The sequence below is a fragment of the Caretta caretta genome, chromosome 7, assembly GCF_965140235.1.
Source record: "Caretta caretta isolate rCarCar2 chromosome 7, rCarCar1.hap1, whole genome shotgun sequence".
NCBI lineage: Eukaryota > Metazoa > Chordata > Testudines > Cheloniidae > Caretta > Caretta caretta.
Genome location: NC_134212.1, coordinates 56,043,343 through 56,070,669, shown reverse-complemented (window position 1 = coordinate 56,070,669; position 27,327 = coordinate 56,043,343). Strand labels below are relative to the sequence as shown.

At 47.6% G+C, this 27,327-nt stretch overlaps 1 protein-coding gene and 1 non-coding gene across 2 annotated transcripts in view; one reads left to right on the top strand and one right to left on the bottom strand.

The window, feature by feature from the left end:
• Positions 1-3,425: 3,425 nt before the first annotated feature.
• LOC125640713 (U6 spliceosomal RNA) lies at positions 3,426-3,532 on the top strand. The gene has a single exon (XR_007357866.1). It is a non-coding gene; the product is annotated as a U6 spliceosomal RNA (small nuclear RNA).
• Positions 3,533-15,957: 12,425 nt separating this feature from the next.
• PAX2 (paired box 2) overlaps positions 15,958-27,327 on the bottom strand; it is a 132,842-nt gene continuing 121,472 nt past the window's right edge. Inside the window, exon 10 of the mRNA XM_075130704.1 lies at positions 15,958-16,182. Coding sequence (XP_074986805.1) covers positions 16,064-16,182 — 119 coding nt within the window. The 3' untranslated portion in view covers positions 15,958-16,063. The remainder of the gene's footprint in view (positions 16,183-27,327) is intronic.

Sequence of the window (27,327 nt, the reverse complement as noted above, 5' to 3'; positions counted from 1 at the left end):
GCCTCTGTGCTGCCGAAGCCTTTCACTGCTGCCTGTAGCTACACATTCCCTACATTGCAAGGGTAGACCAGGCCTAAGAAGACAGGCGTTACCCAGGATGGGCCAGATTCTGCTCTCAGCTGCACTGGTGTAAGTCATGGATGATCCCACTGACATCAGTGGGGTTCCTCTGCATTTTCACCAGCATAAGGATGGGGGAGTCTAGCTGTAGACATTCCTAGATAGTAGGGTTGCCAACCCTCCGGGATTGGCCGGGAGTCTCCCAGAACCAGCCTCAATCTTCCGGTGACTATTAACGGCAACCCGGGAGATTTTAATAGGCCAAAGTCCAGTGGGCGGCGCAGCGTGGCTCCCGGAAGCAGCCAGCATGTTCAGCTCCTAAGTGCAGGGGTGGCCAGGGGGTCTCTACGTGCTGCCCCTGCCTCGAGAGCTGACTCCACAGCTCCCATTGGCTGGGAATCACAGCCAATGGGAGCTGGGGGGGCAGTGCCTGCAGGCAGGGACAGCTCACAGAGCCATCTGGATGCCCTGAGCCTCGGAGTCGGACATGCCGGCCGCTTCTGGGAGCCGCCCGAGGCAAGCGCCGCCCAGCTGGAGCCTGTACCCTGCAACCCCTCCCGCACCCCAACCCCCAGCCATGAGCCCCTTCCCACACCCAGACTTCCTCCTGGAGCCCACACCTGGCACCCCAACCCCCAGCCCTGAGCCACCTCCTGCACCCAAACTCCCTCCTGGAGCCCACACCCCAAACCCCCTTCCACACCCCAACCTTGGCCTTCAGAGATCGCCCTCACTGGGGGGGTCAAAGGCGAATCAAGTCTCCATGTGCATTAAGTGCTGGGGTTTCCACATCCCAACTGGCGTGGAGAGGTGGCCTGTGGAATGGTCTAAGACCTCCACCAGGTCTCTCTAGTGCTGAGTAATTCAGGCGGCTCAGAAAGCTGGGCGCCAGCAGCTATTCAGGGCTCTATGGAGAGCCAGGGATCATGTCACTGAGCTGCTTACAATGGAAGCCAAGAGAGCCACCGGCCTGGGATCGGGTGTCAGGAGGTGCCAAGGCACAGTGCCGGGAAGCGGCTTCCCAGCTGCCTTGGGCACCAGCTCCTGCTTGCAGCCACCTGCACCTCGATCAAAGGCATCTTGGATTATTCAGGTGCCCCTGGAAAGCTCTCCTACGGCGGCAAGGAAAGGCTGTTTGGCTAGGAACGAAGTGCTCATCGTAGGCGGCAGGGCAAAGTCTCACTCCTCCTTTGCACACACAACAGCAGTGGCAGGAGAGCTCTCCCCCTTCATCACACCAGGCCTCATAATTAGGCTAGGGCCCTGTGACGTGCAGTGCTCCTTCCACTTCCATTAGCTTCCAAGGGAGAACAGCATAAAATCAGGCCCATTTCACAGCCCATCCCTGCTTTGCAGATCCAGAGACAACTTGGGGCCTGCTGAGAGGGTGGGAGGGGGGCAGAGTGCGGGTAGCCAGCTTCACCAGCCTTACTGAGCATGCTCAGTACAAGCGAAGCAGCAAGTCTTGGGGTGGGGCACCTGACCCCGCATGCCCCCATCTACCTGTCACCTCTGATATGTATCCCAGCATCCTTTGTGCTGCCTCCATAGTGCTTCAGTCCTGTGAAAATCGGCGCCTTTTGTTTAAGGGAGCTTCTGGCACACCCCCTTTCATGGCATTCCGTTTCTCCGGTCATTTTGGTCCGGAGGGCTTTTATTTTACATTGAAGGTGAGCAAACAAGATGGCACCAAAGTGCAGCCTACATGAGAGCGAGTGCTCTGTGCTCTCTCCACCAGCACCACGCTGCATCTGCCCTGCTCCATGCCCGGGCAGCTGCCTCCGGTGACAGCAGCCTCCCAGGCATAGAAAACGAAATCCTAACAGTTGCACCACTTAGGCACCACAGATTAAAAGCCTAGAAAAAGGAACTGGAGTGGGGTCAGGTCTCTCCCCACCCATGAACAACTGCTGGCGATTCCCGTTTGTGAGGTGTGAGGACAGCAACCCACAGGCTATGCTCAAGCAGAGACATCTCAATGTTGGCAGATGCAGCTGTCCTGCAAGGAGGGACCACGTTCTGTCCCCACAACACATGTACCCTGTGTTTGAGCCTTGTGTGTGCAGCCAAGCCTGGAACTGTCCACATAAAATGGAAACACCACAAAATGAAGAAAAAGGAAGCAAAATTTCATGACATCTATTCCTGAGCAAATGCAAGAAACAAAACATTGCCAGAGGTCTCACCATCTATAACCTTCTGACCGCTACACACAACTCCAAATGTGCTGAACAGCTCTGCAGACGGACTTCAGAAAAACTGAGGAACCACTTACTGCATCTCACATACTTCAGAAGGGGCCACCTCAAACAAGAAATCACCACATGCTCCCACACATTGCAAGGTGGGGGGGGGGGGGGGAGGGGATCAGGAAATTTACCTGGAAATCATGTGAGAAGTCCAAAACAGCTACCAAAAAACCTGATGACAGCCATCCAACACAAAAAGAAAGTGGAACCAACTACAACTACTTCACAAGCCACAGAACACCATATCTGGGAGAAGCCATGGCACCCGTATCTACCCCATGGACACTACACAACACCTGAACATCAGTTTATCAAGACTACCCCGAACTGGAGCTGAATTAGCTGTACTCTAAGGGAAATGAACTTCTGCCTCACTACAAAACCTTTTACTGTACTAACGTGGAGAATTCTTCTGCCGACTCCACCTAAAAAATTCTTTCACAACTATTTCACAGTTACCATGTCCCCACAAACAATCATAAGAAATAAGAATCTTCTGACTGGACAGAGTGCATGAAGTCACACACTTGATCATTACATTGATTGTCTCAGAAAAAATACTGACTGTGAAATCCTTAACAAACATCACATCCACCACAGTCTCTCCGCTGCCAAGAGGACAGTTATGCAGTCCCTGAAATCTAACCACCAGACAGATAAAGGTTGTAGTCCTCAACCGCAATGACTATATTAATGAGGCCAATCGTTGACTCTCCGACACCACCTACCAAAAAGTACTCAAAGAAGTACTCCACACCACAATTTACCCAGGAATTTAAGTTTATCATCAAATCTTTTCCCAAACAACTTCAAGAGAAACTTTACAAGCTCATCTGCCAAGAAGCCACCCCCCAGGGATCTTCTGCATGCTTCCCAAGATACACAAGCAAGGGAACCCAGACAGACCATATCTGGCTACAGCGATCTTACTGAAAGAATGTCAGGACTCACAGAAACAATCCTCAAGGCCACTCACCACAAAAAGAGCCAGCTTCTTCCAGGACACTACTGGCTTCCTCCATAAACACCACAACATTAACAACCTCCCTCAGAACACTATCTTTGCCACCATGGTTGTCATCTCCCTATACACCAACATCTCTCACAAGGACAACATTGCTGACTTCCTAGCACATATAATAAAATTGCAACGATACAGAGAAGATTTGCATTGCCCCTGCGCAAGGATGACATGCAAATTCAAATATTTACAAGACAATGGACAAGTCTCAGCTCTCCACCCCAAAAACACATCGTCAAACTCATCCCTTTCATCCTCACCCATAACAATTTTATATTCAACAAACACTTTTTCCAAACCCTGGGAACAGCCCTGGGTACTAGGATGGCTCCCCAGTATACCAACCTCTTCCTGGGTCACTTTGAAGAAGAATTTCTGGACAAATGTGCCACAGAACCAATGATATATCTGTGATATATGATGATATTTTCATCCTCTGGACAGACAGCAAACTCCTTCAGATTTCCATCACAACTTCAATAAACTCTTTCTGGAACACTCTCACACTAGCATCAACTTTTTGCACACCAGGATCAGTTTCAACAATGGACCCCTACAGACAACTACATACAAGAAACCCACAGATCACCACACCTACCTTCACAGATCTAGTAAACGGCCCCAAACACAACAAGAAATTGGTCTTCTACAGCCAGGTACTCAGATACCACAAAATATGCTCCAAAGAGAAAGTCTGGGATATACACCTTAACACATTCAAAACCGCCTTCACCAGATAAGGACACTCCACCAGAAAATTATATTGCATCATGGAATGGGTCACCCAAATAACCCAAGAGAACCTGCTTCAATTAAGAAATAAAACCCGCTACAATTGCACACCCTTAGCTGTCACCTACCACTCCACACTGGAACCCAAACTACTACAACCCATACTCAGGGGGGACCCCATCCTGAAAGAAATATTTCCTAAACTTCCTCGTCTGGCCTTCAAACAACCCCACAACCTCTCCAAACTCATCATCACAAGCAAGCTCCCCACAGCCCAGGGCACTCCAACTCAAAGCAGCACCAGACCCTGCCAGAACAACAGATGCAAAACCTGCAGACACATCTCCACTGCTACAATGATCAACATCCCCCATAACACACCTTTCAAGATCCATGGGTCCTACACATGCCTATCACAGCATGTGGTGTACCTCATCCAGTGCACTAAATGCCCCAATAGCAACTATATGGGTGAAAGCAGACAATCACTATGCTCTCAGATGAACTCACACAGCAAAGCTGAGACAAAAACACCACACCACCTGGGGGTGCAGACTTTTCACAAAGCAATCACTCTGTATCTGAGCTCTCAGTCCTCATCCTCAAAGGAAACCTGCGCAATACCTTCAAAAGATGAGCCTGGGAGCTTAAATTCATAACTTTGCTAGATACTAAAAATCATGGTCTTAATAAAGACACTGGATTTATGGCTTATTACGACAATCTGTAACCCACTTAACCCCTCTTTTTGTCCTGTGACTATAGGGCTCTTAACAGGTCACTTCACCTTGAATGGTTCCTTAGAATATGTGCTAACTACTAACGCTAAATTATCTGTTCGATCTTGTATTTAGCTGTGAAACTCTCAGTACCTTTCCCAGACCTCTCTGTGTAAGAAGAGTGCTGTGTAAGTTTGAAAGCTTGTCTCTCTCACCAACAGAATAGGTCCAATGAAAGATATGACCTCACCCACCTTGTCTGACAATCTCAGGCATTTATGCTGCTAACTCTCCCGATGTTATCACTCGTCTCACAACAGTTGGTGTTTTTCTTAAAGGCCCAGCTCCCAGAGTCAGGTGATTGCATGAGCACCTCAGCTTTTGTTTCTTTAAGACAGATACATTTCTAGCTCTGGTTGCTGAGGGAAAGGCTTGCAAATGTGTCCTCAGTGCACCCTAAGGGTTCAGAAATCAGAAGGCAAAGAACCTCCCCGCACAACATTTATTGAAAATGTCATGATGCTAAAATAATCTTATAAATGTGGATGATGCTTGTGTGTGAAAACATGGATTTCTACAATACTCACTGGTCAAATGTCTCATCACCATGGTCTGCTGCCGCAGCTGAGCTGCTTATGCTATCAGCCTATAGATGTGAGCGACTGGTCTTCCTGGGGGGATCTGGGCTATAGAAGTCACTTTCCCCACTGGTCTGCTAGAATGAGAAGATGTACTGCAGCATTCTGCCCTGCTGCGTATCAGGGTCATCTGCATCCCAGTGCACTGTGTCCCTGGGTTGTAATCTGTGCTGCCTGACAGCTTGTCAGCACCACTTGCATCCCAGTGCAGTGTCCTTGCAATATACTGCTGCAAATCAATATCATCTGCATCCACTGCAAACCCCAAAGGACGCTGCAGCGTTACTGCAAATAACTATAAACTACACTACAAAGTAACTCTCCAGTGGCTGTTAAAGTGACTTGATGCAGTACCATGAAGCATCTCACATGGACTGGAAACCAATTGATCACCTACACACCAACCCAGGGAAGGAGGCTGCCATGTACTGCAAGGGGACAGTGCTCTGAGAAACACACCACAGGAAGACAGTGCTGGTATGCTGTGATGGCCCCTGTATAGGTTCACAGCAGCAGTGCAGGGCTATTCGGAGTGACAAGGAGAGACCAAACACTGCACAGGATTGGGAGATGGAACCACTGTCTTTCCCATAGAGGCAGTTTTCCTAGAAATGGGCTAAGGTGCATTAGTAGGCCAATGCAGGGAACTTTACATTGACATTACTGCTGTTGGGTCAGTTGTGTTGAGGAATAGATAACTCACATCTCCAGTACTATCAATCTTACATCTCTGACATATAATATGGCAAACCCCAAGCATTCAAAAATTGAGAGTCAGGCTCCCCAAAATCGTGACATTTGGCTTAAAAATCAAGAGATATTCAAAATAATAGCTTTGGTGTCCTGCTTATTTTATTTTTTTATTCTTTACTGGCCACATTTCCCAGCTTTTCTCTACAACCACGAGAGCTAGAAAGGTGCCTCCTTTTAAAAGAGGAGAGCTGAGTCTCTCCTGTAATCCCAAGACTTCAGCTGCTGGGGCCTTACAGAAAAACAAAAACAAACCCCAAATACTTCAAGACTCATGATAAAATCAGGAAAGAACTTGGCAACATTGGTAAGAGAAGTGTGGGTTGGTTTGGAGCAGCTCAGGGAAGCCTACTGCATTAGACTAAGGCCACGTCTACATTACAAAATTATGCCAACCTAATTTATGTTGGCATACAGCAGCTGCAGTAACTACATCGCTTGTGTGTGTCTGCACTTTGCTCCTGGTGTTGGTGGTGCGTGTATCTATTGCACTGTCAGTGTGGGGCATTGTGGGACGGCTCCTGAAAGCCAGTAACTCAGCAACGTAGTGTCTACACTCTCACTGCGCTGACCTAACTACATCGACCTTGACTCTATGCTGCTCATGGAGGTGGAGTTAAGTTGGCATAGCCAGACAGTTACATTGGCAGGAGCGAAATATAAGTGTAGACACTGCCCGACTCCATGTAACTGGTTTCTAATTCAGTGGGGAGCCAACCTGCAAGACCCTGCTTCTGATACTGTTTGCTGGTGGGGCGAGGCTGGTGCCCAAAGCAATAGACTAGATGAGATTTTTCCCAGTACACTCCAAGGGTGCTGCAGAGAAGTGTCTTGAATGAATTTGGTCCCTGAAGAAGTGCAGCTCTGGTGTGCTATAGAGAGGGGAGGAGCCCAAGTTCTTGGATGGGCTGAAGACTTGTTTACCCTGTTTCTCCATGTCAGTACTTGCACAATAGCATCACCATGACACCTCTCTTTCCACAGCCAGACACTTTTTAATAACAAACAGGTCACTTTTTAAAAAAAATTTTAGATCTAATTATTTGTCATGAGGAAAAATGGCTTCTTTCCCTGGCCCAAAGGCTCTCTGAAGTGACCCAACAAGGAGAGGTGAGGTGATGCCCTTTCCTTCTGTACTCTAAGCCTTGCACCACAGGTAAGTGCTGATGAGGCTATGCACTCACCCGTGCTGCCTGGCTTCAAGTACCAGTACTAGGGATGACTCCCTGCAGCCAGCCACAGATCGTCTCTATCCAGTGGAGCTGGCTGGAAAATGTGGCCTTTTTCCTGGAAGTTTTTGATAAAGAAAAATCTTTTCCCTCTAAATCAGGGGTCAGCAACCTTTCAGAAGTGGTGTGCCGAGTCTTCATTTGTTCACTCTAATTTGAGGTTTCGCGTGCCAGTAATACATTTAAACGTTTTTAGAAGGTCTCTTTCTATAAGTCCATAATCTATAACTAAACCATTGTTGTATGTAAAGTAAACAAGGTTTTTAAAATGTTTTAGAAGCTTCATTTAAAATTAAATTAAAATGCAGAGCCCCCGGGACCGGTGGCCAGGACCCGGGCAGCGTGAGTGCCACTGAAAATCAGCTCGTGGGCTGCCTTTGGCACGCGGGCCACAGGTTGCCGACCTCTGCTCTAAATCTTCCACAGAAAATTGATTTTTTTTTCAAATGAAAATTTAAATAGTGAAAAGTTTCAGCCAAACCCTGAAATACTTCAGTCCAGAAATTGTGCCATGGAGTTGTAGGTTGGGGTGCCTCATGAGCTTCTTGGTTAATTACACCTCTCTTGATGCACCACACTTTCCCCTCTTGGAGAAGGGCGGCAGTGCATCAGAGAACTCCCTGGCCATGGTGCACCATGGGAGATGTAGGCTACAGCTGGGAAGCTTAGACCAAACTTCCTCTCCTATGAAGCACTATGACAGCATTTCCAAATCGAAATATTTCAGGTTTCTGGTGTTCGGGGTTTTTTTTGGAAGGGAGGGTGTCAAAATTTCCTGTGGAAGGCAAACTTCTCACAAAAAATATTTGTTTAATTAAAAGCCACCATTTTCTGTTGAAGAACATGGTCATTAGAAAATTTTCAATCAGATCAACTCCTCACACACTAACAGAGGCCATGCCACGTTGGGCAGTGCTCAGGTCACAGCTGAAGTGCTAAGCGGCGTTGCATTTGGCAAGCACTTGGGTGGATAACCTTCAAGGAAAATTTGGGTTCTGGAGGAAGAGAGATTTGGATTGTTTGCCTGAGAAAGGGGATGAATAAAATGGGATAAGATAAAAGTATATAAACTAATGAATGGTCTAGTGAAGGTGGACAGGTAGAACAGAGGCCCCCAGTCTTGTAATACAAGAACAAGGGGATAGCCAAGGAAAATGAAAGGCAGCAAACTCACAACTGAAAGGACACCTTGTACTTTTTCACTCAGCTGTGGAACTCACTGTCACAGGAAGTCATTGAGGCAAAGAATTTAGCACGCTTCAAAAAGAGATTGGACATTTATATGGATAAGAATAGCCAGAATTATCATCAAAATTAATGATAAACATACTGGAAGGGATATTAAACCTCCTGCTTGAGGACTTAAGCCAGTCTCTGACTATTAGGGCTAGTCTACACTCCTGTGCTACATCGGCACAGCTGCATTGCTGTCGCACAAAGGTGAAGATGTGCTACGCTGACGGGAGAGTGCTTTCCCGTTGGCAGTGATCCCTCTAATTTGTCTCACCCATGTGCAGAATGAATTTTGTTATGTGCACCAATATGGAGGGGATGTGTGACACATCCCCTTCATATTGAGGCACATAAAATTCATGTGTTGGGGTGGGGCTGGGGGGTTTGGAGTGTGGGAGGGGGCTCAGGGCAGAGGGTTGGGGTTCTGGAGGGGTGAGAGCTCTGGCTGGGGGTGCAGGCTCTGGGGTGGGGCCGGGGATGAGGGGTTTGGAGTGCAGTGGGGCTCCCTGGGGCTACAGTGGGGAGAGGACTCCCTCCCAGCTCTCTGTCCCTGCAGCAGCACCTGGGCTGTGGGGGGAAGGCACCTCTTCCCGCTGTGGCAGGTCCAGGCCAGGCGGGGCAGGGGGAAGGGTGCCTGTCCCTCAGCCGCAGCAGGTCGGGGGCCAGGCTGGTTTCGGGCTGAGGGAGGGGCGCCTGTCCCCCAGCCGCAGCAGCTCCAGGCCAGGCTGGGCCAGGGAGGGGTGCCTGTCCCCCGGCCACAGCAGGTTCCGCATTGGGCTGGGTCGGGGCTTGGGGAGAGGCATCTCTCCCTGCCTCAGCCCTGAGCGCCTGTGTGGCACTTAATAGGCAGCTGCGCGGCTGCACAGCTTAGAGGGAACTTAGCCCATCGGCATAATTACTCCACTTCAAGTGAGAGGCAGAACCTATGTCAGTGATGGAGCATCTCCCGCTGACATAAAGTGGTGTCCACATCGGCGCTAAATTAATGTAAATTACATGGCTCCAGGGGATGGCTTTTTCACAGCAGTAGTGTAGACAAGCCTTTAGAGACCAGGGTGAGACCTAATGGGGGACAGATTATTTCATGTGTGCTTCTGTGGGTTCTTACACCTTCCTCTGAAGCAGCTGGTGCTGATTAGTGTTAGTGATACTGGACTACATGGGCATCAGGTCTGATCCGGTCTGGCAATACCTACGTTCCTAGAAGTGTTAGCCTTACTATCCTGATCAGTCTGAGCAATTACATCCTGCCTCCCTCAAGTCCACCTATTGTTTCAGCTCCACGGGCTTTTGTCCTTCCCTGTCTGCTGTGTAGTACTGCTAAACAGCTGCCACTTTCCACTCAGAGGTGGCTGCAGCTCAGTGGTGGTTGAGGCACTCTCCATATATGGTTATAAGGCTGGGGGTTCCGCCAAAAGGCAAGGTGCTTTACAAAGGACAGCTACTATGTCAGAATTGAGGATTACTCCAAACCATGCGCTGAGTGGGGATCAATTCTGACTGAAGGCCTCAAGGCTTTAAACAGGGCTGGGGATGACATGGAGTGGTGTGATAGAGACCTGGCTCTGTCTAGAGCTCACTTACACAACAGGTGGGTGTACATCTGACAGCGAAGGGGAAGTGGTGCAGAGGGGCATGTGAAGGGAGATGGCTATGGTAGGGGCTGCTGACCCAGTGTCTTCTGGCTCCTTCAGCTGCTAGGACTTGATATGTTCTTCTGCTTCCCCTTCAGGTAGGTCCTGTGCGGGCAGGAAGCAAGGCGAGCACATCAGGGTCTTCTCTCCCTTCACCTGCTGAGTCCAGGAAATGGATGGGAGCACTGAGAGCTTTCTTGCAGGGGATCTGCTAACTCCCATCCCCGTGTTTGGCTGGTGGGAAGGAGCAGGCTCTAGGGGCAGGCAGAGAGCAAGGCATAGTTGCTTCTGCTCCCAGCTCGTGGGTTAGGCGACTGTTCATCAGCTGAGAACAACATGAAGATCATTCATGTACTTGGGCAAATCTAATTTTCGGTACACTCACCCTTATGCACTGCATGTCAGACAAGCCAGGCGGGTTCAGTTTGGAGAACCACATTTTAAAGAGACAAATCTGGAAAAAGTGAAGGGGAGAGCAAATGAAAAAAGTGATCCCAGGGTTTTGGGAAAAAAATCTCCACAGGGTAGAGTAAGAGCTGGGTGTGGGCACAGGGGGGCCAGAAGAGGGGGGGAAAGATCCAGTAGTTAGGACAGTAACTGAGGACTTGGCAGACCTGGGTTTAGGTCACTGTTCTGCCACAGACTTCCTGCATGAGCTTGGTCATGTCACTTACTCTGTGCCTCAGTTCCCCATTTCTGAAACGGGGGATAACAACATGTCCCTAGCTCCCAGGGGTGCTGTGAGAATAACCACATTAAAGATAGCGACGTGCTCAGTTACCATGGCAATGGGGCCTTACAAGTACCATAGCTAAATAGGATAGGCAGCATAATGGTCTTGTGATCCAAGCAGTGCTGCTGTTTGCTGTTAAACACGTTACATTCCCCTCCAGAAGTGGCCGTGTTTCAGGGGTGACTAAAGTGACCCTTGCACACACTGATGTTTGTGAAATGCTTTGGGATCCTTGGGGATGAAAGAAGCTAAATCAATGTAGAGTGTCATTCTAAAGTGGTTAGGGGTTATTCCTGTTGCTTGCTAAGCACAGGTGACCTGCTCCCGAGGCACACTGGTGGACCAGGAGGACAGAACAAGGCAAAAGGGACTTTAGGTGCAGCAATATGAATTCACAAATCTCTAGGGGCCACAGTCCTAGCTGGTGTAAATCGGCATTGCTCCATGGAAGCTACACCAGTTTATGCCAGCTGAGGACCTGGCCTGCGACTCTACAGACAGGTTGAGAATGGGGCAAGGTGCCAACCAAGGGAGGTAGTGCAATAGATGGCACTAGAGAGATTCTGGACAATGGCTCTCTGAGGGCTGGTCAATGTGGTGAGGGAGGGACTAGACTACTCCAAGATTCTAACAAGGGAGGCTTCCCCCAGAGTTTTCCACCCAGAGATGGGAGATAAGGGGTTGCACATGGCTGATGTGTAAACCCCTGGCAGGCACCAGTACATGACAAATGTCAAACAGGGTTGCAAGTCAGTTGCATGCTCCTGTCTAGGACTGTAGTCAAGAGACTCTTCCAGTTCCTGTGCAGATTCTTTAAAGGGGAAGCATCAAGCATGTCCTTCCTAGCCTTAAAGGCACAGTCAAGGGACAAATCGCCAAACTCCCGTTCCAGCCACTTTGCCTCCCACCCCCATGGCTTTTAACTCTTCCCTGCCTGGGAAGGGCACTTCTACCCAGAGCACCGGCACTGGTCTTGCTGGCTGGCCCCCTTGGTTGATCACGCTGGGGCAGTGGAAGGGGCTGGGTGCAGAAACGACCCCTTCTGCCCACATGCTGTGGGATCGCTTCCCAGTGACAAGAAGGAAAGTTGATGAGTCCGTACTGAGACAGCGAAGTGGCCGCCGTGCTGCTCCACATAATTAATAAATAAAGCACTGGGGGAGTTTTTGCCATGGCGGCTGCTATGACAGGGCTGTCTACGGTGCACTTAAGCATTAAATGACCAATTTCTGTCAGACTAACTTCCCAAGCCTCTCTCTCTCTCTCTCACTCACAGAGCTAGCTTCCTCGCTCCCTGCACTTGGAGTTTTTCAGCAACTGATGGCTCCTGGTTCATTTCTGTGGAATTAATTGGTCCCTGAATGAATTCTGTTGACAGGGCAATTTATCATGTGTTTGGGTTGACAGTGCTGGAGAGTGGCGGTGGGGGGTGGGGTGAGTGGGATGAGGGGAGATGGACAGGGTGGGGGTGGAGGACAGGAAGATGAGGAGGAGGAGGAGGAGTGGAAGAAAGAGGAGGAGGGGAAAGGAGGAGATTGTTTTGGGGGGGAAAATAAAATTCTATTTATCTTTTGCTCCCTCCGCCGCCCCAGCCTGGTGCTGTGAATACGAGAATGGGGTGGCTGTTTGCCTTCTGATGGCTCCTTGCCAAAAGTCACACCACTGGCCGGACAAATAACAAAGACAAAATAACTTTCCTGGTAGCTCCAGGCTTAGCCCCAGACTTCTGCACCACCAGCAGGATCACAGGGCAAATCAGATTAACCCTTATAATGCCATCATGTCCCAGACAGCTTCTCCAGTGGCATTCCTCTAATAAGGCACAACCTGAGTTACCCTCATGGCGTGGTTAGCCACAGTACTCCCCTGCTGGCCACGGTTATCAAAGCCAGCAAGGGGATTTGGGTGCCACTAGTTTTAATGGGAATTGGCCTTTGACAATCTCAACCTTGGCATTATGTCAGGTCATCCAGGTTTTGGACAATAAGGGAATTGTCACTGTACTTAACATGGGGGGGGCATCTTCCTGTAGCTCAGGGACATACATATATATAGGTCTCGCTACAGGAATCTCCAGGTGACAGTCTGATCTGTGCTATGCAGGTCAGGCTAGGTGACCACAAGTATCTTTTCTGGCTGCGGGTTCTAGGACACTTACATGGGGAGAGATATGGGCTCAGCATGCAAAGAGTTAAAACCAACCTCAGCAATGAGGGAATGAACTGGGACCTAGAGAGAGAACGAGTTGGGTAAATAATCTAGATCAAGTCGCTGGTCTCTCTTCCAGACAGCTGGGAGGCCTTTGCGTAACTTAAGGACACAGCCTGGAAACCCCCGTGCTGAAGCCAGGTCTCTGGGGTGTCAGTAGCAGCCCCAAACATTATCTTCACCTTTGTCCGCATGCTACCTCCCTGCCACAGCCCTAGCTCTCCCCTCCACAATGGAGCTCGGACTTTCCAGAGCACTCATTGTTGGCCTTACTCTGCTCCTGCTGAAGTCAGTTTGAGGGTGGGAGTTTTACTGTTGACGCAATTGGAGCAGAGTTAGGCCAATGCTGTTTGCTTCTGAAAGTCTGGACTCTGCTGGGACCTGCATTTGGCCAGTGGAGCCAGGAGAGGCACTGAATTTCCAGTGGCCAGGGCCAACTGAGGATGGTGAACCATTGAAGTTACACAGGAAGTGCACCAGCCAGGATTCATCTGCAATGGGCTAACAAAGCTCTCCTGGGATGAAATACAGGTACATTTCTACTAATGCTAGAAGGTCCAAGATGCAGTGGAAGACTTGGGGCTCTTGTCTTACAAAGGGGACAGATCAACAATTATTGCTGATGGGACTTAGATTGTAAACTCTTCAGGGCCCGGCATTTGTTTGTGCAGAACCTCACAATGGGGCCTAGGTACTAACAATAATAATAAATAGCAAATGGGGCACTAGGTTTTCCTGTTACAAGTTATACAGGAAGGATAAGTTAAGCACACTGAGCTTGGGAAATGAGAGAGATATAGAAAGGGGATCATTCCAGGCTGGGGTGTCTGAAGGTGGAATCTAGCTGGTTACAAATTTCATGTAACAGAAATACCTGCCTAATGGTTTTCTATAATACACAGCCATTTGTACAGAAGCTGAGATCCAATGTGGTCAAATAGGTTTGATTTCAGAATACAGATCATCGATATTTATCTTAAAGAAGGTTAAGGGGTGACTTGATCATTGCCTATAGGTACTTATGTGGGGAACAGAAATTTGATAGTTGAGGGCTCTTCAGTCTAGCAGACAAAGGTATAACAAGATCCAATGGCTGGAAGTTGAACCTAGACAGGTTCAGACTGGAAATAAGGCCCAAGTGGTTAACAGTGGGGATAACTAAGCACCAGAACACCTTACCAAGAGATGGAGGTGTTACGCTCTGTACCTCGGGGGAACACCCAGCACCCCCATGTTCATCCTTGTAAAATGATTGTATGGTATCCAATGCAAAGTTTGACATCTCGGGCGTCTTCGGAAGGCTCATGATGCACTGAGCATTTTTGTTATAGTGATGTTATCGGTTATAATTTCATGTATATAGTTTGAGGCTGAAAATGTGTCTTCATGGCTTAAAATAAGCCCAGGCAAAAACTCTCCAAGAGCAGAGAGGCAGTTCACATGTCATCAGGGCAGGCACAGGACAAATCCAGCCCAGCCTTACAGGAACAAAGGACGCTGGCCTAGGCAGCAACAAATGGATCTGTTGGACTCTTGAGTGAGTCACTCCCCTTCTGTTGGTCCGTTTGGAACTGCAATGAGGTAATGCTCACCTGACTCTGAAGGGGGGGGGGGGCGCAAAGCCAAGAGGGAAGAAAGGACATGATAAAAGGGAGAGACATTTGCCATGCTCTTCCTCTCTTCCATCTACATCTATAGACACCACACCAAGTGACTGAAGTGCTGATCAAAGGGGAGAGCCTGGCTGAAGGGCAACCAGCCAGCCTGTGGTGAGAAGCATCTAAGTTTGTAAGGGCACTGGAAGTGTTAAGATCAGCTTAGAATGGGTTTTGCTTTTATTTCATTTGATTAAATCTGACTTGTTATGCTTTGATTTATAATCACTTAAAATTTATCTTTGTATTAATAAATCTGTTTATTCTACCTGAAGCAGTGTGTTTGGTTTGAAGCGTGTCAGAGACTCCCCTGGGGATAACAAGCCTGGTACATATCAATTTCTTTGTTAAATTGATGAACTCATAAGCTTGCAGCGTCCAGCGGGCATAACTGGACACTGCAAGACAGAGGTTCCTAGGGTTGTGTCTGGGACCGGAGATATTGGCTTGTGTCATTCCATCGTACAATCCAAGGAGCAGCTTACATGCCAGGGGCTGTGCGCGAACAACCCAGGAGTGGGGGGTTCTCACAGCAGAGCAGGGTAAGGCTGGCTCCCAGAGTCAAGGATTGGAGAGACCTAGCAGATCACCCGTCTGGATAACACCAGAGGGGAACGTCACAAGTGGATTCTCCATCACTCGAGATTTTTACAATCAAGATTGGCTGTGGTTGAACTAGAACATCTCAGAAAAACAGCCATTGAAACAGGAATTAATGCAGGGAAATCCTGTGGCGTGTGTTAGACTAAAGGATCTCAGTGGTTCCTTCTGGCCTTAAGAAGTGATTATGAATCTGCCCTGGGATAACAGTGGCAATGAATTTGAAAAGTTTAAGCTAGATTCCAATCTCATGTAGCCCCCTTTTACATGAGTATAACTCCACTGACTTCAGATACCTGATTTACATGGTGGAAGTTGAAAGAGAATCAGGCCTTCTGAGAAAGAGGACTTTATGGAACCAGCCAGGAGAACATTGGGTGTAAAAGGACATTGTTTCACTGAAGTCAATGGAAATACAGCTATTTAAGCCACATGAGAATTTGGTCCATTGGGTCATAAACATCTATTTTTTATGAGATACATAATAAAAGTCCCTTTAAGAAATCAATGGCTATTAGCCAAGATGGGCAGGGATGGTGCAGTTTGCCAGAGGCTGGGAGTGGGCGGCAGGGAATGGATCACTTGGTGATTGCCTCTTTCTGTTAATTCCCTCTGGGGCACCTGGAATTGGCTGCTTTTAGAAGACAGGATACTGGGCTAGATGTATCTTCGGTCTCATCCAGTATGGCCGTTCTCATGTTCTTAAAGTGGTGAGTAAAACCTATAATTTGAAATGGAGATGAATGTCAGTTTTAGGGTTGAAAAAAAACATCCATTAAAATCTGTGCTTTAATAGCACAGATACCAAGTAAGCTGCACATTGAAACTAGAGTATGAGGGACAAATAGCCAAAGATAATAGGACAGAAGATTAACAAATTATTCAACACAATCTGCATGGGCTGGAGAACTGATTGTTGTTAGCATTTAATGAAAGAGGGCTGGTGAGATCTCCACCCATTCCCTCACACTGTGGATTTAGGAACATAGGAATTGCCAGGTGGGATGAGACCTGAGGCCCATCTAGCCCACTATTCTGTCTCCAACAGTAGCCAGCACCAGATGCTTCAGAGGAAGGTGCAAGAACCCCCAGAGTAGGCTGATGTGGAATAACCTGCCTTCTGCATTAGGACACTTCCTCATCGCTAATAGCTAGAGATTGACTTAAGCCCTAAAGCATAAGATTTAATATCCTGCCAAAGTTTGTTGGCATTAATTCTGGCAATTCTGGATATTCTTGTTATCCATATTCAATCCCTTTTTAGTCTTGGTAACTTCTTGTCCTCAAGGGCATCCTGTGGCAGTGAGTTTCACAGTCTAGTTGTGTTATATGAAAAAGTTTGATCAGTTTTGAATTTTGCTACCCTTTAAATTCATTGAATGTCTCCTTGTGCTCTGGTGACTTGCCAGGCCTAGGAATGCTAAGGAGGCTGCAGGCTCAGCCTCTAGAGAATAAGGCACCATGTACTGCTTGTCAAATAAGTCCTCCTTGGCCGGGGAATGTCCCTGAGACTTTGGGCTATGCAGATAGCTTAACCAGTTCAATGGCTGATGAAATGCGGCACGGCTAGAGGTAAGGGAATGGCTCTGAGGCAAAACTGAGCTGAAGTCCTTGTAGACACTGATGGCCCCTGAACTTTCAGGATACTTTGAAAAGGGACCCCCTGGAGTCATTGTGGATGGTTCAGATAACCTTTCTGCCCAGGGTGCAGTGGCAGCTAAAGTAAATGGGATGCTTGGTGGAGGAGATAATACACAGATTATCCTGACCTTACACCGATGGATGGTTGCCCACAACTGGAGGACTGTACCCTGTTTTGGTTAGCTCACTTTAAGCTTAGCACAACAGAGATTGAAAAGGTCCAGGGAAGGGCAATGAAACAGGCAGCAATACAGCAGGACACATGAATAGATTAAGACCCAAAGGGCCCATTCTGATCATCAAGCCTGACCTCCTGCATAACATAGGCCAGAGAACCTCCCCCAGTAACTTCTACATCAAACCAGGACTTTTGCTTGAGCTAGAGCTCCCCATCATTAACCTAGGTAACTGTAGGAGAAAATGCAGGCAGAAGCCCAGCAGCAGAGTGGGGGCTATGCTGTTTATTGCACTCAAAGCAGCATGTATGATTACCTGCCCTGTGAGCGGGTGGCGTGTGTGTGCATTTGGTGCAAGGGGCTCCTGGTCTTTAGAGACTGTATATGGGCTTTGGAGGCCAGGGTGGCAGAACTGGAGGAGCTAAGGGAGGCAGAGAGGTATGTTGATGAGGCTTTCTGGGACACTGTAGATTTGTCCCACCTCCGGTCAGACAGCCCCTGCACTGTTAAGGAGGATGAAAGGCCCAGAGAAGGAGAGCAGTCAACAGGAACAGAGGGAAACCTTCCCATAGTTGGGACCCTCCTTCCAGATGATGTTGGGGTATCCTCTCGCCCTGAGGTTACCTCTCCAGGGGAGGGAACTCCAGTCATTAGGAAAAGGCAGGTGTTAGTAATGGGAGATTCGATCATTAGAAACATAGATAGCTGGGTTTGTGATGACTGGGAGAACCATGGTGACTTGCCTGCCTGGTGAGAAGGTTGCAGATCTCTCGAGGCATCTAGATAGACTTGTGTGTAGTGCTGGGGAGGAGCCAGTGATCATGGTACATGTAGGTACCAATGACATAGGGAAGGGTAGGGGAGACGTCCTGGAGGCCAAATGTAGGCGGCTAGGAAAGAGACTGAAATCCGGGACCCCTACGGTGGCATTCTCAGAAATGCTACCAGTTCCACGTACAGGGCCAGGTTGGCCGGCAGAGCCTGGATGAGACGTGGATGAGATGATGGTGTAGAGAGGAGGGGTTTAGATTTATTATGAACTGGGGAAACTTTTGGGTGGGGGAGCCTATACAGGAAGGCTATATAAAATTTCCATCTAAACCAAAGTGGATCCAGACGGCTGGCACTTAGTTTAAAAACTGCTCTGCAACCTTTTTAATGTTAAGAGATGGGGGAAAGCCGATTGCTGCAGAGGCGCACGTGGATCGGACAGAGACTTATCTTAGAGGACAGTCTATTGATAGAGATTCACTAGATTTTAGTCAGGAGGAGAGGATGGAAGAGGATAAAGTATGGGCCAGATCAGATGAGAAACATTCACATAAAGAATCTCACACATCAGAAAAAGGCAGACAAATAAACAGAAGTTTTTAAAGGTGCTTGTACACAAATGCTAGAAGTCTAAATAATAAGATGGGTGAACTAGAGTGCCTCGTGTTAAAGGAGGATATTGATATAATAGGCATCACAGAAACCTGGTGGAGTGAGGACAATCAATGGGACACAATCATTCCGGGGTACAAAATATATTGGAAGGACAGAACAGGTCGTGCGGGAGGAGTGGCACTATATGTGAAAGAAAATGTAGAATCAAATGAAATAAAAATCTTAAATGAATCCACATGTTCCATAGAATCTCTAAGGATAGTAATTCCATGCTCTAATAAGAATATAACAGTAGGGATCTGTTATCGACCACCTGACCAGGGCAGTGATAGTGACGATGAAATGCTAAGGGAGATTACAGAGGCTATCAAAATAAAAAACTCAATAATAGTGGGGGATTTCAATTACTCCCATATTGACTGGGTACATGTCACCTGAGGACGAAATGCAGAGACAAAATTTCTCGATACTTTAAATGACTGTTTCTTGGAGCAGCTGGTACAGGAACCCACAGGGGACAGGCAACTCTTGAGCTAGTCCTGAGTGGAGCGCAGGATCTGGTCCAAGAGGTAACTATACCAGGACCGCTTGAAAATAGTGACCATAATATAAAAACATTTAACATTCCTGTGGTGGGAAGAACACCTCAACAGCCCAACACTGTGGCATTTAATTTCAGATGCAAAAATTGAGGAGGTTAAACAGAAATTAAAAGGTACAGTGACTAGAGTGAAATCCCTGCAAGCTGCACGGACACTTTTCGAAGACACAATAATAGAGGCTCAACTTAAATGTATACCCCAAATTAAAAAACACAGTAAAAACTAAAAAAGAGCCACTGTGGCTTAACAACCATGTAAAAGAAGCAGTGAGAGATAAAAAGGCATCTTTTAAAAAGTGGAAGTCAAATCCTAGTGAGGTAAATAGAAAGGAGCATAAACACTGCCAAATTAAATGTAAAAATGTAATAAGAAAAGCCAAAAAGGAGTTTGAAGAACAGCTAGCCAAAACTCAAAAGGTGACAAAATGTTTTTTACATACATCAGAAGCAGGAAGCCTGCTAAACAACCAGTGGGCCCCCTGGACAATTGAGATACAAAAGGAGCACTTAAAGACGATAAAGTTATTGCAGAGAAACTAAATGAATTCTTTGCTTCAGTCTTCCCACCTGAGGATGTTAGGGAGATTCCCAAACCTGAGCTGTTTTTTGTAGGTGACAAATCTGAGGAATTGCCACTGATTGAAGTGTCACTAGAGGAGGAGGAGGATATGATAGAGGTCTATAATTTGGAATTGAGAAACTGAACAGTAACAAGTCACCGGGACCAGATGGCATTCACCCAAGAGTTCTGAAAGAACTCAAATGTGAAACTGCGGAACTATTAACTATGGTTTGTAACCGTCCTTTAAATCAGTTACTGTACCCAGTGACTGGAAGATAGCTAATGTAACACCAATATTTAAGAAGGGCTCTAGAGGTGATCCTGGCAATTACAGACCGGTAAGTCTAATGTCAGTATCGGGCAAGTTAGTTGAGGCAATAGTAAAGAATAGAATTGTCAGACACCTAGAAGAACATAAACTGTTGCGCAAAGTCAACATGGTTTCTGTAAAGGGAGATCGTGTCTTACTAATCTATTAGAGTTCTTTGAAAGGGTCAACAAGCATGTGGACAAGGGGGATCCAGTGGACATAATGTACTTAGATTTCCAGAAAGCCTTTGACAAGGTCTCTCACCAAAGGCTCTTACGTAAATTAAGTTGTCATGGGATAAGAAGGAAGATCCTTTCATGGATTGAGAACCGGTTAAAAGACAGGGAACAAAGGGTAGGAATAAATGGTAAATTTTCAGAATGGAGTGGGGTAACTAGTGGCGTTCCCCAAGGGTCAGTCCTAGGACCAATCCTATTCAACTTATTCATAAATGATCCGGAGAAAGGGGTAAACAGTGAGGTGGCAAAGTTTGCAGACGATACTAAACTGCTCAAGATAGTTAAGACCAAAGCAGATTGTGAAGAACTTCAAAAGGATCTCACAAAACTAAGCGATTGGGCAACAAAATGGCAAATGAAATTTAATGTGGATAAATGTAAAGTAATGCACATTGGAAAAAATAACCCCAACTATACATACGATATGATGGGGCTAATTTAGCTACAACTAATCAGGAGAAAGATCTTGGAGCCATTGTGGATAGTTCTCTGAAGACGTCCATGCAGTGTGCAGTGGCAGTCAAAAAAGGAAACGGGATGTTAGGAATCATTAAAAAAGGGGATAGAGAATAAGACTGAGAATATCTTATTGCCCTTATATAAATCCATGGTACACCCACATCTTGAATACTGCGTACAGATGTGGTCCCCTCCACTCAAAAAAGATAAGCTGGCATTAGAAAAGGTTCAGAAAAGGGCAACTAAAATGATTAGGAGTTTGGAACAGGTCCCATATGAGGAGAGATTAAAGAGGCTAGGACTTTTCAGCTTGGAAAAGAGGAGACTAAGGGGGGATATGATAGAGGTCTATAAAATCATGAGTGGTGTGGAGAAAGCGAATAAGGAAAAGTTATTTACTTGTTCCCATAACGTAAGAACTAGGGGCCACCAAATGAAATTAATGGGCAGCAGGTTTAAAACAATAAAAGGAAGTAGTTCTTCACTCCATGCACAGTCAACCTGTGGAACTCCTTGCCTGAGGAGGTTGTGAAGGCTAGGACTATAACAGGGTTTAAAAGAGAACTGGATAAATTCATGGAGGTTAAGTCCATTAATGGCTATTAGCCAGGATGGGAAAGGAATGGTGTCCCTAGCCTCTGTTTGTCAGAGGGTGGAGCTGGATGGCAGGAGAGAGATCACTTGATCATTACCTGTTAGGTTCACTCCCTCTGGGGCCACTGTCGGTAGACAGGATACTGGGTTGGATGGACCTTTGGTCTGACCCAGAATGGCCGTTCTTATGTTCTTGTGTAGAGCTTGTCTTTTAGAAAGACACCCAATTGTACATCAATACTGCAAGTAACGGAGAATCCACCCTGATGGGAGCTGGCAAAGGCTGGGGCTAGCATCAGGGGATAACTCCAGTTTGCGTTTTGTACTCAGTAGCTCACACGCTACTATAGATGAGGGGTCATTGTGGATCTTTTCCAGCCCCTTCCCACTGCAGCTCATCCTAACTCCAACTCCATCCAATACCTTTACCTCTCTTTCTTTGAATTATTTACTTATTTAAAAGCCAGAAGCCACATCTCTGGCCTTTATGGAGTCTGACACAGGGCATGCTTCATGGGCAAGGGAAGAGAATATTGATGGGAGTGGAAGGAGAGGGGGACACTTGGCCACCTGTAATTTTTCCTCAAAACACCATGCACCTCCCTCCCACACAGAGCAAAGCAGACAGTCAGAAGGGCTTCATGGAAGTAGCCTCCTCCTTTCCCCAAGGAAGGCTCCACCATTACATGGTAATCCCCTGAGCTTCTTCTGACCTCCAAATAAAGACCTAATGAACAAATGTATGCTTCCATATGCCTGCACCCACACCTCAGACCAATAAGCTGGCATAAGCAGGCACAAGTCTCTAGGAGCTATGCCCACTTAAAGCTGGGCCCAAATTCCTGGCTGTCATCTTCATCTCAAACCAGTCATGTGACCTTGCGCAAGTCCCTTCACTTCTGTGCCACAGTTCCCATCTGTAACATGGGGGCAACAACATTCTTCTCCATCATGAAAGTGCTTTGTACAACACCAGATGAAGAGCACCAGAAAACCTGCTAAATCTGGCCATTTGAGTTCAGCCATTTGTGAGTTATTAGCATAGGGGGAAATCCATGGAATTTCCCCCAACCTCAAAGGTCTATCCTCCCCTGGCTCAGATAACACAGAAGGGCCACCAGGGACTTTTGTCAACAATAGGAATCACATGGGGTGGGGAGAGCATGACTCTAGCGGGACAACATTTGGGAAAATTATGAGTGCGTGAAAGTTTTCACAACCCTCTGGCGTGATCCAAAGCCCCATGGAAAGACTTCAATTAGTTTTGGAGCAGGCCTTGTAGAGCTGATACAAATATACTCCCAACTTGATTGCACTTTGTTCTGGGTGGCTGGGCAAGCTGGCACAAAGAGCTCTTTCTTCTCTATCCTCTTAGCTCAAGGGCTACACAAATCCAGCTCCTTGGGTGATGTTTGACACCTCCACAGGGGTAGCTGGTTCTACATTGGTCAAAACATACCCTGCCACCCCATTCACTTTTGGCTTGAGCAGAAAGCTGAGAAATTCCAGACCTGTCATTTAACCATGCAAGCCGCCTCCTCCTCCTCCCCCTCCCCCTGCAACCCCCGCCCCCAAATGCCCTGCATCTCCCTCTCCTCCAACACAGGAGGTGACATCTATTATTGGCCTTGGGGGCAAAGAGATCTCAAATCAAATCACAACAGCATTGATTTTTGGCTTTTGCTATATCAGCCAAGCAAAATACGTAAGAAATAGTAAAACACATGAACCACCAACAGGTCCAAACATGCAATCCAAACCCAGAGATAAAAACCAGAAAGACACCCTGGATGATTATGGAGACCGTAGTGGCAGCTGCATAGTTAAGGGTCTGCCTTTCTGCCAGTAATACCCGCAACCCCGGGGTGTCCCTAGCCCCCACCTCTTTTGGCTCAAAAGCGTCTCATGTGGATTCTCAGGCCAGGAAAGCCTTATTTTGAAAGGGACTAAAATCAGAAAAGTTGTTCTCAAGCAATAAAAGTGTAGGACTTCACTAGGGCTCTATCCAGCCACAGGATCAGGACTTTTGGTTTGGAGCTTCTCCACCAAGTGAAAAGTGGTTATTTCTACTATGGTATTGCCCAGAGCCCCAGTCATAGACCAGGCCACATGGTGCTCGGCCCTGTATAGGATGAACAAAGAGATGGTCCCTGGCCCCAAACAATTTACAAGCTTAGTGAGAGACAAGGCAGGTGAGGTGATATCTTTTACAGGACCAACTTTTGTTGGAGAGAAACAAGCTTTCAAGCTACACAGAGCTTGAGACCTGAAGAAGAGCTGTGGGGAGCTCCAAAGAATGTCTCACTCCCAAAGTTGATCCAATCACAGATATTACTTCACCCACCTTGTCTCTCTAATATCCTGGGACCACCACTCACTGCTAGCTACCATCTTAGTAAGACAAGGGATAGCAGGCAGATGGGAGCACAAGGAAACAGATAGTATTGTATAGCATTGTACACAATGTTGTACAAACTTAAGTGTTTTAGGAACAACAGAAAGGTGACACCATTGGCACTCCCTCTCATGGCCAGGCATGGCAAGTTCTCCTCATTCACCACCCCCAGCTGACAACCTCTTCAGCCATGCAGTGGTCTGCCCCTTCTTCTGACTCAGCCCTCCAGCTGGACACTTTTAGACCCACCCCTTCTGGGGTAACAAAGAAGGCAATAAACTGAACTCAGATCAGCTGAACTCTTCACCCCTTTCCAGGCTCTGTAGGGCTTGCCTCCCACTCCTGTGTGGGGTTACAGCTCCAGGGCCTAGCTCCAAACACAATAGTCCATCTTCCCCTTGTGTCAGGGTATTTCTGCACCAGCTTTTCTAGGGGAGCAGTCCAGGGACCCCATGGCAAGCAGCTAAGCCCTGCTCCCTCAGACTCTTCACTGTGTCCCTGAACTCCTTCCTATCTTGACCTGCCTCTGAGTCTAGATTCTTTCCCACAGCTCCTCTATGGGCCTGCTGTACATTCACCTCTCTCTAGGTCCTTCCTTCACATCCTAGCAGGACTGTAGCATCCTTGCCAATCCCCTCCCTTTATACTCACCCCCAGCTCCTCCCCCAGCTGGGCTTCCTCTCCTCTCAGGCCCTCTCTCCAGGTGCAACCAGGTGCACTAATTGCCTGTGACCTCCAGTTAACTCTTGCATTACCTGTGTGGGATACACAACCCATCCCAGGAACTTACAGAACCAAAAAAGAGCTTGGGTGGAGCATGAGAAATGTCCCGTATACCCCAGCTGGCTGGAGAACTAGGGGCAGATTTTTCATAAGGATTCAAGGACAGAGTTTTGTGGGGGAGCCAAATGCCCAGCTCTCATTTAGGCACCAAAAGAAGGGCCAGATTTTCCAAAGCACCCCGCAACTCCCATGTTGACACCTATGGCTGGGTTGTCAAAAGGGCTCAGTACCCAACGTGCACCCAATGTCCTGACCTCTTATGAAAATCGGATCACTTCTTTATATGCTTAAGAGGGAGCTGCCCCAGACTGTGCTCCTTTCCAAATGTCCACCAGGCTGGAGGTGTGACCCTCTGGACTTTCTGCGAGTGGTCAGAGATCTAGTCTTTCTTCTGGAGACTTGTGTGGCTTTATAAAGGGGCAGCATTACCTAGTGGCTAGGGCACCACTGTGGGAGTCTGGAGAGCTATGTTCTAGTCCTGGAACTGCCACTGACCTGCTGAATAACCTTGGTTGAGTCACTTCCCCTCTCCATCATGTTGATTTAGTGTATAAAATCTCTGGGGCAGGGACTATCTCTCATGCTGTGTTTGTACAGCACCTAGCACATGGAGCCCTGATCTCAGCTGGTGTCTCCAGGTGCTACTGTAATATGAATAGGAGTACTTGTGGCACCTTAGAGACTAACCAAATAAATTGGTTAGCCTCTAAGGTGCCACAAGTACTCCTTTTCTTTTTGCGAATACAGACTAACATGGCTGTTACTCTGAAACCTGTAATATGAATAAGAATCCACATAGATTGCACGTTGTTTTCCATGGCTGGCACCTGTAACTTCACCACTTTCTAGGCTCATCCAGTACCCCAGTGCTGGTTGCTAAAAGGGCTGACTTTCTCCGAGCTCTTTTCCAGAGCTTGACCAATGAACCATGATGCACAGTTTGCAGCTTGATTTCATGAGCCACGCCAGCAAGCTTCCATGTGAGTGTTAGCTGGCGCAATCTAGCATAGAAACTAGCCAGTGTCTCAGCTGGTGCATGTCTCACTTGCCTGAAGTCATATGTTCTAGAAGCGTTATATTGCCAAGTCCAAGCATCCAAACATCAAGAGTCAGACTCCCCAAATCCTGAGAGCAGCTTAAAAATTATGAGCTTTTTTTTAATGTTTTTTTTCCCTTTGCCTTGCGGGTTTTGTGCTTGTAGGTCACATTTACATTCTCAAGCTTTTCTCTACAACCTGGAGGGCTAAAAGCTGAGATTCTCCCCTAATCCCAGGATTCCAGGAACTAGGTTTAAAGTGCCAGATATTACAAGTCCTGTGATCAAAGCATACGAGTTAGCAACGTTTCCACACAATCAATTTCTGAGAGAAGTGGCTAGCTGCAGCTGTGCTAAGCAAATTGCAGCAGCACCCACTAGACAGTACAAGAGACAAAGGGGGGATGGAAACATAACAGAAGGAAAGAGAAAATAGAAAGTGAGCGGGGCTGGGTTTGTGGGGTGGCTTGAGAGGCAGATCTGCAGTCAGATGGCAGCATGGCGGGGGGAACAAGCTGCCTGGGAAGGCAAGGAGTTAGTGTGAGGAGAACATTCCAGTTCGGACACTCTCAGAACTTTCACCCAAACTGTGCTAGAGGCTCCAGAGCAGGGGCTGCCGTTGCCATCTTTGCTGAGGGCTAAAGAAGCTTCCAGGAACCGTGTGCCAGACATCTTTGATGTGGGCAGCAGAGAAAAGTACAGAATCTTATAGCAGAAACTGGTGGGAGCAGTTCAAAGGGGCTGGCTGCTGAGAATCTGCAATAGCAGACTAAACAGGAAGGAAGCAGAGATGAGTTAGTTACAGGTTTGAAAGCAAACAACAACAAGGTGCAATCAGTGGCATGATTGTTGCACTGCCTAAGATCCCAGCACAGAAGGGATGGGCTTTGTCTACACGAGCACTTTTGTCAATCAGGGATGGGAAAAAACACACCCCTGACCGACAAAAGTGCCAGTGTGGACAGCGCTACGTCGGTGGGAGACACTGTCCTGCCAACGTAGCTACTGCCGCTTGTTGGGGGTGGTTTAATTACACCGGCCAGAGAGCTCTCTCCCACTGGCATCGAGCGGCTGTCCGGGAGACCTTACAGCGGTACAGCTGTGCTGCTGTAAGGTCTGTATAGTAAACTTAGCCTTACCCAGTGATGGCAGAAAGGGATCAGCAGCATCAGACATCTGTTGGGTGCCCTTGATACTGAAAGCCCTCAACTACCTATTGCCCTTCTGCCACGCTATGGCCCAGACTGTGACAGTGCAGCCAACTCCGCCTGTCCAAAAATCAGGACGCAGGCATGCAAACAAACTCTGAGATTAGATTCAAACTAACAAATGTGGGGATCTTTTTATTTGCCATCTAGTTTTGAAACCTTTAAGGAGAGCTACAAACTTTTTGTCTAAATACTTGAGATTCCCACGTAACTACCAGACTCCGGGAGCTGGGGCTCTAAGAGAAATATCAGACATCACTAGACTCACCATCAGAACTGGCAACACAGCTGCGAGTGGCCCATCTGCAGCTGCATGGGGGGTGATGTAGGGATCAAGAAGGCTTCCCCTGCTCCTGCAGCTGCCTGGGGACTGCCCCACACCAGCAGGCCCTGAACTCTGCGGAGTGCTCATGTTTGCTCTTCTCCTGGAAGCATAATGCCAAAAGAACAGTGGGGAAGAGGTGGGGCCCTAGTGG